Source organism: Opisthorchis viverrini (assembly GCF_000715545.1).
Source record: "Opisthorchis viverrini unplaced genomic scaffold opera_v5_35, whole genome shotgun sequence".
In the NCBI taxonomy this organism is placed as follows: domain Eukaryota; kingdom Metazoa; phylum Platyhelminthes; class Trematoda; order Opisthorchiida; family Opisthorchiidae; genus Opisthorchis; species Opisthorchis viverrini.
The window spans coordinates 1,391,756-1,403,333 of NW_008751691.1; the positions used below are offsets into that span (position 1 = coordinate 1,391,756).

Below are 11,578 nucleotides of genomic sequence, written 5' to 3' on the forward strand. Positions count from 1 at the left end.
TGGCTAGCCCACTGGTTCATACGGGAATGCATAGTGCATATGGCGTATCGTCGTAAATGAACGGAAATCAGATATGGTGACGGCTGTGTTCTAAACGTGGCCTGTCGAATGCACAAACGCATTCTTCCCAGAGGCCCTTAGAACGGTGAGCAAAATTATTGTCTCATAAATAACTGGGTGAAGCAATTTTACGTTAAATATCTGAAAATTCCTGTTGCAGACCCCTAAGTGCTACCAGCCGTTTGACACCTGTGCTGGTAAATACAACTGCACATTCCACGAGGCAACGTGACCACCTTGCCTACACCTGTTTTCGTTAGTAACGGATTAGTCCACTTCCAGCAGTAAGGAGTATTGATCACAGGTCTTTTTTAGTTCACTTCCCTGTCCACCAAAAATGGTTTGGTGATAAAAATCATCGGAGAATGGTTGTCCCAGGCAACCGCGGTAACATTTCTGTTGATTCCGCCTGCGAATCAACGGTGACCAGCGGTAACTTTCCTTGTTTTTTGACTACTCATGAATAACGTGACTCGCATCTGTTTATTATGACGCCGTTTCGTTTCTTTGCTCGTTTTCTCCCTGTTTCGTCCCGGCTTAGGGTCTGTTTATGCCTCAGTAACTGATGTCAATACTTAATTTACCCGTCCGTCATTGCTTGCAAGTTCGTCTGGGTTGCACCTATTCACGAGCGTCCACTCCGACCGAAAAGCGCGCCCACCGGGTATCGAACCCAGAGTCTGCAGACAGCAGGCGAACACGTTACCGGCTACACCAACCGGACGTCCAACACAGCTGTTTATTTTGTATTATCCATGCATCACGCCTGCCAGATAGCCCCTGCTGAGCTTTGTTTTAAACGGCCGAAACCGCGCAATCTGACCTGTCGCGCGACACGAGCGGCTGCGTCGACACCGACCGAAAGACAGTCCCTCAAATTCCGAACGTGCTGACTCCTGCGCCGTTACGGCCAACTCATACTGTCAGACTGCCCCGATATGTATGTTTGCACATCGTTTGGTACTTACTTCTTGTTGCCCCTACAGAAATCCGTGCTGTGACAGTGACTGCTTCCCGCTCCTACAGATTGCGTCATTGTTGATTGTACGTTTTCTTAATTCATGATGCTTACTAATTCGTTTTTCTGTAGAACCAGTTCCTGTCGGTCTTCAATATATCATCTACTGCCCCACGTCTGTCTGCTCCTATTGACTACTGGCTACGAACTGCGTATAATCTAATAGTCGCAATCGTCCTGTGAGATCCTTGGCCGTCCGGATCTTACAATTTCCGTGTCTTACGCAAACAAATCAATCGGGTGGTGGCTAAACATCAGATGCTACAATTCGTGAAGTCGACGTCAATAAGCCGTGAATCATTCAGGGGTAGCTACTTCTGCGTCGAGGCCTACGTCGGTGATGGACCTACCGTCGGTGGTTGAGGATGCTCGCCTGAACATATACGGCGGTCTAGGGGCACAGAATTTGGCTACTGAAGATTTGTTGTCTAGTCCCAGTGACGTGATGGTGATTAGAGGAATAAATTTTGTGTTATATCTGCCGATTTACCGATGTGTTTTATCTGCTGTTGACCCCGGCCTAGTGCCTAGTGCCAGGAAAAAGACTTGGGGAAATAACAAATATATTCCGAACAAGCGCGTGAGTGAGCGAGACTGCAAAGATTTAACGACACCGCCCTATTTATCGGGCACTTTCTGATATCGATTCAGGCGTTTAGTGAACGCCCATCAACATCAACCATGCTTCCATGAAATGCACGGATGCTGATCACATTCGTTCACGCCTCTGTGGCGTGTCTGAACACTCATCGGCTTTTAGAAAGTTGATTGAAAGATTGACTGGCCTGGATGTTTGCCGGCTTTCTTATTGGGATTTTTGTGGAGATTTATGGTATCACCATGTTCCGGGCGTTGAGAGGTTGCTTTCAGGAATCTGACCTACCCAATATTTTGTACTCCGTCGATTGTTGTGATGGTGAACCTTGTGTGGTGTGTGGGGGTCATCGTCAATCTTGTCCCTAAGGTAAGTTCGCATACCTGTGCCGGTTCCGCAGAGCGACTATTTGAAGAGAGAGACGATGGGGATTACATTTGATGCTTCTACTTAGTTCTTCCGCTACTGAGGCGTCCTGCACTTCAGGTATATTTCGCATTTCTTGATACCTAATAACCAGTGGGTATTGGCTACACGTGATAACGCAATACGAATCAGCCCTTGAAGGTAAAGCCGCGTAAGCACTGTATTTGGAGACTATCACTGCTTTATACCGTAAGTATTGCTTCCAGTCTATATCGAATAAATAACTTAAATTTTTCTCTCAGTAAATAACAATAATAGCTCACTGGACATAATGCATCTTCATTCTAGAACACGCTTAATGCTCAGATGGCCCAGTAAAACTGAAACTTTTATCTCGTCCAACCTGGACCACTGAAGTTACAGCGCCGATCGTCTGGCTCACACTCAAATTTATAGTCTGAACCAGGGGAACTTATATATAGCATTTGATGGCATTATTCAAAAACAATAAAACCTCTCAAGACAGTCACATTTTTGCTGTAATTTTTTAAGCATACTCGAGCTCCACCGTGAGCATGCCCGGTGGCCATGGCTCAAAGTGGTCTGCTTGTAAAAACTGCAGACGTTGTGGTGGACTTGATTTCTGTACCTATTTGAAAAAGTATTGAAAGAGTGCATGACCAATGATTACGTTGAATTCCATCGAGCTATCGCAGAATGAAGTAGTCATTCGCCGATTTCATATGAAGAAACTTTTTTATCTTTGCTTCGGAAATACTTCCGGACAGTGCCAATGCCATGGAATTCGCCGCGGCCACTAATTTTGGTGGCTTTATGACAGACGCCACCCGCCAAACCGTGTGCCTCTTGAAGTTCTGCCTTCACCAGCATAACCAGCCCTTGATGCTTATACGGAGGGGATAATCGGGTAAGCAGACATAATCAGCAGACAGCACAGTAGGGTTACAAGTTTTTTTGGAGCTAAGGCACAGACAGCACATAGGGTTAAAAGTTTTTTTGGAGCTAAGGCAAAAACACTGCGCGTTGAGACAGTATCGTCGGCGCATTTGGCAGGCTTGGTCGAACAATAGTGTAGATATAAGGAAATATGGGCAAACATCAGTCTAGGTGTGGCAGTTAAGCTACTACCATCGCAATGACGCACTCAGCTTCGTTGACAGAGCCGTATATGAGCCTTGGGTTGGTCGTTAGTGTTGGCCAGGAATCGTGACAAAGTCGGACCACTGGCAGTCATGGATAATCAATTATCCATAGAGGGCGCATTAGGGTTTATCGCCACAATCTGGACGAGGAAATGAAAAATCTGTACCCAGGATAGGGACTCGTAATGGTAAAATGTATTAGAAAGGTTTGCCGGAAAGCGTCGGTCTATGGGGCACAATGCCACATAAAATAACAGGCAGCGGTGATTGACCTAGAAGTTGTAACCACCTTAGCTAGCCGGTGCTACCCGATTTCAGGGGCGATACATAACGTCCAGGCGGAATTACCACGGAATGGAGATATGCGGTCAACGTGAACGGTTGTGGTCACATGTGAAAATGAAAGCATGCGGTGGCCAAATGGCGTGCCAATAAGGCTACAGCTAGTTGTGCATTAATTCATGAGGCTCTTTAGAGATGCAGCAGTATGGTTGAACGGTACCCAGAGTCTTCATTCAAGCATAATTGCCTCGGTAGCCATCTCGTGGAATCAGGGGGATTTTTCGAAATGTTAACTGGCGCTCATTCAGAGAAAGGACGAAGGAGCTGCAGAGTAACACAGGTTACCAAGCAAAAAATGGCGTATATTAGCATACCGATCATGTATATGGATAGTTGTCTGATACTGAATGCTGCGGAGAAAGTTGCTCCAACTCTATATTGCTCGACTACAACCTGGGCAGGATGTATATACTTTTCCGGATAGAGTGCGTCAGGGACGACAAGCCACGTTCTTTCAGTGAGTCTCTCAACTCGCAAACGAGACAAGTTTCTGTCATGCTGTCGTGTTCGTTCTGTCATGTTTGGGTGCACAACAGGAATTTGCGGGATATATGAGACAAACTGGAACAGCTTAAGCCAGTGGCAAGGGCTCTCGGCTAAATCTGGTTTTTCCGGTTTTCTGTGTATATTGCTGATATTATTGAGAGGTTCAGTACTGAGCACATCTTGTTAACTTTGGATGTGTTGACACTGGGATTCTCAGGAGTTTCGTGTGATACGCACCGCTGATTTTTCTTATCAGGAATAAGATAGCAGTACGGATATCACCTGTTTATCGTCATAGTTTTGATCCCTTCTGAAATTTGTGAGCATCGCTCAACATTGAGCTTGGCACAGTGGAAATATTTCGGAAGAACTGGTATGAAATCAAGTAGGGGAAAACTGGTCAATTAGTCAGGGTCGACTTATATGTACAACACACTATGGGTAGAGAAAGAACGGAGGAGAAATTACCTCTAAACCCAATCCAGATTGTAAAAATTGGTTTAGGAAGGTAACGTGAAGTCTATTTCGTCGTCAAGGCCAGAATTTGCGAAAGGGCAAGGTGTGGTGGATGATTAGGGTCGTGCAGTTGCCTAAAAGGCCGATATGGTAGAACAAGTTTGAATGTGACGCCAAGGAGTTTCCTCGGTATCAGTGAGGGAGTGGATGTTTTGTTGTCAGGGTACGTCGAACGCTTAGAGTCCACAAACAGTGGTGATGGCGTTTCGACCGTGTATGTTATTTGGATATATTCAGGTGGTTTATACCCGAGTGTCGATGTGATGGTGGGTTGCGATATATGTCGGAAAGAACGGTGAATCAGATGGAGTCACCACCTCCATGAGGGGTGGGGGTTACTTGAACTCGCTAGTCACTTCTGGGGTTTCACTTGTATCTGAGTTGTAAACAGCGCCTTCCAGCCGTAACAGGATACCGATGACAACGGAATGGTCAGTTTACCAATGGGAGCACCGAGTTTGACAATCCGTGTCCAATGACGGGTTTCCTTGGTGAGGATGTTATTGATGTTTTATGTAGGATATTTTCAAATTATGATGCGGAAAAATGTTTTTTTCTATCAGAATACAATGTATCGGTATCGGAAAACAGAAGATGACCTTGGAAATTGTTTTTCATGAAAGGATAGATTCTGCATTAAAATGAAGCAGTTCCATGGATATAATGGATGGCATATGATGATAGTTTTTCGTCATTCTTTTAAATCAAAGTTTATTTGTAATCTTTGGGTGCACATGGCAGTTCTGAAGCGGCGAATCCACCAGCATGACTGAAAAGTTTGTTGGCTCCGCTCGAGTCGGTATTCTTTATGAGAAATCGGCCGCTACCCGGATTTCATCCTTGGCCTTCCGAAAGTTAGTAGGCAGTTTTATGAAGCTTGGTTATATACTGTTAGCGCGTGTGGCGGATTCTGTTTGGCAAACGGCTATACGGTGGTTGCAGCAGGTGGTCGCAAATACAAGACAGTGGAGAAAGCGCGGAGGCCATTATCTCGAGCGTTTTTAGTAAGGACAAACATTACGCGAGACAGGTCATCCATAGCATTTTTGTTTGGGAACCCAGATAGCGCACGTCTGCACCCGGGTGCCTAATACGCGTAAAGCCCGTGTGGGAAATTTTGCACTTTTGGCAAGCCTACTTTTGTTCGAATTGCAGAGCCCCTCACGTCGAGCTGACACAGCAGCCATCTTTTTTGTGCCCAAGGGATAAACGACTTCCAGATATACCAAAGGTGACTACCGTGGGGGCAATAGTGACTGTGCATTACAGCTCTTCCAAGAGCCGCCGGTTTTGCTTATTCTTGTCATTGATACTTTGGCACCAGAAGGCTGTCCACAAACATAATTATCGAAAAAACGTTTCTTTACTTAAGAAAGCCTTTCATTTCTTTGTAAATAAAAGGCTCATTCTAAATCATTTTGAAGACCAATCGGAATTTTCTGCTTGCTACTATAACGTCCGTCACAAATTTCATTCTTGAAACATCCGCAGACATGTGGGAAGATTTCGACGGCACACTGTCGGATGACTCGGATTTAGCCGTTGCATCGGATGATGGAATTTGTCCTCCGCTTCCTAAAGATCCAATTTTCGTCCTGGAAACTTCCCGTTGATGTTGCAAGTGAAATATATCCACATTTGACTTGAACCAGGTTTGCCGAAGCCCCCATAAATATTTTATACGCAGGTGTGGCAGAGCAGTCTAACACACTTGCCCAGGATAACATGTGAGCGTAAAGTAGTTGGATATTTTAGCAGGGCGTCATTCTGACAGCATTTGGGAGAGGCCATCAGATACTTTGTGCGCTCAGCAAGAGCAGTTATCTTCTGCACTGAGAACCTGTACAAGTATGAAATGAGCAAATCAAAGCGCAAAAAGGTAAATGTATCAGTTGCAACGGTAGCAATGATTTTTATTCGCGGCTGACGTGTGGCATACCGTCAGAATAAAAGAAGGACTGCTGAAACTTGCGGGTACTGAGGAATATATGGAAGGGGGAAGTCACACAAATAGTGGGCACCACCCGACCCAGAAGTGGTCATGCCTAAACAGCTTGATCTAACTGCGGTGAACATCGAAGGCTGGAAGTCGCAGTGAACAGAGTTTTCCTATCTTTCTGGGAACATATCAAGCTAATTCAAAATAAGAACGTCGAAATTCAAAAACGTGGGCAAAGTACAGCAAAGGAAGGTAAAGCTAGTGGCGTCGTACGTGGCAGGTGATAAGAGAATCGTAAATTTTCGGTTATGGGAAACCAAAACAACGGATCGGGTGAAGAAGCAGTGCTGCGGTTATTTGGGCGAACAACCTAAACTGCAACTGAAAACATTGCTGAGCCTCAGCGGCCTTTGACAGTTGAGCCTACAGCCAGGGTCATAAAAAGTGTAAGTGCGGGAGATGAGGCGGAGGAATTATCGGTACGGCAAATGGAAGCTAAAGTCTTTGGATCATGGTGGATAGTGAAATAGTTAAGACTCACTGGCATCGCTTTTGGGGAAGAGTTGAGTGTAAAATCCTCCTGGGAAAGTCAGCTGGTGCTAACACACAGAGCAGAATGCTAACTGTGTACAAAATGATTGACTTTTTGGGTATCACAAAATAAAGGTCCACCGGATCCAAACGAAAGATTTGTCAAGTTACAACGAACTCGTCGCAGAGGCGGATGGGATCAGGTAAAGAGTTTGTTCCTGGCTACGGGTAAAGGAACGAGCGAGCAAGGGAACAAAATCAGGAGTAGGAAGGGAATAGTTGCGGATTTGTCGTCAGACTGGGTATTGCGGTGCCATGCCATCAACATACTGATATGCTTCATTTTCTGGGCGGCCCCATATAAAAGGATTAGACAATGGAATCGCAATTCTGTAAGTAGCGGTATTTTGAGTTGGCCGAAAAAATCCGCAGAGGTAGAACAAAGACAGCGTAGTGTCACCGGGACATAAGGTCTCGTTGGAGACCCTTTTCGACGAAAAGACTCTCTACAGTGCGGTTGAAGCAGGTAATGCTGAAAATCGAAGCACGCGCTAGTATGCACGGCAGCGTACCGCATATGTCTTCTACGGAACGATTGTGCCCACAGAACTGAGGAGAAACCGTATCCCACTGGTCCGCGTGGTTGTCCCATTTAGAATGTACTTCCATTTTGACGTGTCAGGGAGCAAGGATTTCCGAGAAGGGTTATGAGCCCTCTGCTTTCCTGTCACAGGGTCATGGTATGTGGGACATTCGTTTTCCAAAACCTGTAGTAGCATCTTCTACGGCAAGCCTTTGCAAACCCCCTGCATCGACATCTTATTAATACTTCTGGGATAGAACAAGGGCACATGATATGAAAGACGAAAAACTTAAAGAGATGGTTTTGTTTATGCCCTGGTTGAATCTTCCCAGTCATTGTTTATTTTTATGTACCCCAGAACACAAATGATAAAATGCTTCACAGTTGCAACAGCCTTTTTGGAAGTTAAGTCAACCAAGGCTGCTGCTCGCACATTCACCTTCCATCAACCCGCGTGAACTCTTTTGTGCGCCTGTTTTTCGAATTCAGAGACCACGCGTCCCACAAACTGAGTCACACTCGCACTGCGCAGACCGGCTTACGATCAACTGCAATAGCTCCCCAAATGTTACCAACCGGAGTAAGTTTGGAAGCCGCATCCATCACACCTAGAAGGATTGAAAGGCGAATCTGTCCTTTAGTTGCCAAATTTACCCGGGTGACGATACACGATATCATGACCTGCAAGAACCACTCAAATGCGTGAGAGAAACTGATGATACTGCACTAATTCGACACTGGTATGCGCAGCCAGGCCCCACCGTTAGAGCACAATAGCATCAAACTCTGGCCTCTATGACCGCTAGCCCAGGCTGGTAAGCTTAACCTTCTGCTCTAATCAAGTACACATTCAATCAGCAAATCTCTTCTGCAGTAACATCGGTGTTTGAATATTTGAACCTCGCAATTTGCTGAAATCTTACAAACGACGTCTTAGTACAACAAAGGAAAACGGATTTCTCATACACAGGTAGCTTTGACTTTGATGTTATCTCTGCCAAATAGAGCACACATTTTTAGCGTGGATTTGGCCACATCAGTTTCGGACACGGATCGTTCAGCGTTGCACAGCCACAAAAATGATTATTCGCTACAAGCAAGCAACGCATCACTCATGATGTTGGAGATATGTGAAAACGGTACCCACCTGCATTGCCTGGTGAACAAGCATACCGCCAGCCCATCTGTTGTACCTGGATCGTGTATTCGGTTTCTGGGAGTGCAGCAGACGTCTCTGGATTTTTAACTACCATTTTCCAACTGCTGAACTGTCTTTAGACAAAACGTTCCCCTTTACCTGTATTCCAAACCATGGATAAAGCTCCCCTTCCATATCCGTGCTGTCCCATCTCATGTAAGCTTTCGGAAAGCCATCGGTTCTCATCTTTCTATTGAGGAAGCTGAGCGTCTTTTCGCGCCTCAACTTGCACACTTCTTTGAAATAGGCCCTAAGCTCATTAATCTGCGCACTCACCCCGACTGTCTTTTTACTAGGTCCTAGCACTCACACTCGCACCATTTTCCCCTGCTAAACTGTCTTTAGACAAAACGTTCCCCTTTACCTGTATTCCAAACCATGGATAAAGCTCCCCTTCCATATCCGTGCTGTCCCATCTCATGTAAGCTTTCGGAAAGCCATCGGTTCTCATCTTTCTATTGAGGAAGCTGAGCGCCTTTTCGCGCCTCAACTTGCACACTTCTTTGAAATAGGCCCTAAGCTCATTAATCTGCGCACTCACCCCGACTGTCTTTTTACTAGGTCCTAGCACTCACACTCGCCGGTCTGAACCCTCCAGCGTTTACCCACAAGTGCGATAACCACCCTCCCAAGTGTTCTTGTCTATAACTTACCACTTTATCTATCTCTTATGCAGACGTTCACTTCCTGTGGCTCTCTGAAGCGTAGTTGTGTTACAGAGAGCGTCTAGCACCTGCCATCCTAATTGCTTTTAAGCCTGCCCCACTGGCCTGGTTGTATTTCCTTTCTACGACATTAAGCTTTTGTTTCCAGCCAAATGATTCCTAGTTCTCCAAACCTGGCCCCATCCCTGAATAACTCTATCAACTCTATTTAATGTCTGGTGCTTTGCTTTGTCTTGATTTAACTTACCTAAGCAAAAACAAAGCCTTAGTTCCTTGCTGTTCTGAACCATTCTGCATCTCCGGAGCACGCGCAGTGCATGCATATCAAGTGGTGGGTCAGAAGATGCGCTGTGAGTGAGATACTTTTTGGCGCTATAGCCTACTCATTCACATATATATAACACTGGTGCGCCTCTACTAAACGAGGCGGTTCGTTTAGCCATGGTACAAAGGCTCTAAACATCTATATTCAACTCCCATTGCCCGAAAGGTAGTTGACGCATCATTTGCCTCCTCGACTTACCTCTTCCAGCGGCTGTTTGCTGTTTGCTTGTTCGAAATGACTGAGCTGTTTTGCTTGCTTGGCTTCCTTCCCGACCGGATAAAATACCTGGTAGCTGGAGTTATTTATTAATGCACAAACTTCAGTTATGACCGCTTGATGGCTTGTCACCCTGCAGATCTGGTAGCATGCACGAGGAATAAAAACCTTGTGTGGCGAACGGGTACGACCCGCAGGAGGGGTCGCACTGTTACGTTGAACCACGCTACGTTCATATACTCGCTATCCTCCAGAAGCACGGGTGTATCACCCATCGTTTGTGGTTCCATGCCTGGCCTTTAATCCAGGAAAACCAAAAAAGTGCACCGCTGAGGTTCGTCTGTAGCTGGAATCGGACTTGTTATGGTTGTCACTCGTCTCGCAAAACCAAGAAATACAAGCGAATGATGGCTGTATATTTGTTTGTTTTAAAATATATGTATGCATGGGGTAGCCTCAAGGTACTGTGTGAGGCTTACGGCTAACGTCGACGTGCAAAGAATTACTACCTACGTCTCAGTTAGTTCACACCACCCCATGACCACTTCATCATCCAAACGTAGCACACACGTTGTTCCCTCTTGTCATCTAGAGCAATCTTATGCACAAAGTGCAAACAATCCTTTATTTCCTGATTACAAGCAGTCACAACTAGCGCTTAATGGCTATTTTGGCTATGCACCATTCGTTTTCTGGAGTTGGCAGTAGTGGCTCGGCGACTGGTGGTCCTTAATCTTACTTTCCTGTTAAGTTAGGCTAGGATTCTCAACCGTTATCTGGGAAGCCATTGCCTGTCCGCTTTTTACTTGCCTACTGTTACTGCTTACGTTAGGCCCTTCTTCTATGTCGGGATTCTTTGGTAAGCTACAAACCACCGCACGTTTTGACTAGTCCAACAGCTAGCCTCTTTGCAAGTACCTCAACGACAAAGTCCTTACCTTCCCAAAACTAGGCACCTACTCTGACACATCTAGTACTCGGTTTCCAGCTTTTCTGGGTCATTTTAGCTTGCTTCCATCCCCTTTTAGATTTTTTCTATTGACTCCGTTGTACCTTATGCCCCCTGACAATCGCCACAAGCTACTGCTTTCATTTTATTCTTTCTTTGTTCCCCATCTTCCAAAGCTTCAAAATTCGGCCGCAGTTGCCCAAACGCCTCGTTGAACTGTTATTCATTCAATCTGGCTGATCCCTGATCTACACTCACATCTTCCTTCAACGAAGGGGAAATTATCCGTGACACTGCATCGGCGTGACGCTGTGTCACTTTTTTCGTCCAACCCAGATAAAGCTGCCATGGAAATGCTTATCCCCTCCCCGATCCCAGCACCCTTGGCGACCGTTGCGGGGCTGCCCATAAACCGAAGCATGTCAATGCAATGATGGCATGGCACTGTAATACCAAGTGTGATGGCACTCCCGTAACCATTTTCTTCAGAATCTCAATCTAAACCTCTCATCCACTCGAGCCTGTAATTGCAAATTACGAGCAATTTTTCACATGGTCCCAACCGCCTCTGGGGCGAGTTATTTCGTACCCGATGACTTTTCGTTAAAAATTTTGCCAGGTTGGTT

General features: G+C 45.7%; 1 protein-coding gene across 1 annotated transcript in view; it reads right to left on the minus strand.

The window, feature by feature from the left end:
- Positions 1 to 2,586: 2,586 nt before the first annotated feature.
- The window catches only part of T265_02743 (hypothetical protein), a gene marked incomplete at both ends in the record, with an annotated part of 29,934 nt that continues 20,942 nt past the window's right edge, over positions 2,587 to 11,578 (minus strand). The window contains 2 exons of the mRNA XM_009167058.1: positions 2,587 to 2,688; positions 9,986 to 10,072. Of these exons, the coding sequence (XP_009165322.1) occupies positions 2,587 to 2,688; positions 9,986 to 10,072 (189 nt within the window). The remainder of the gene's footprint in view (positions 2,689 to 9,985; positions 10,073 to 11,578) is intronic.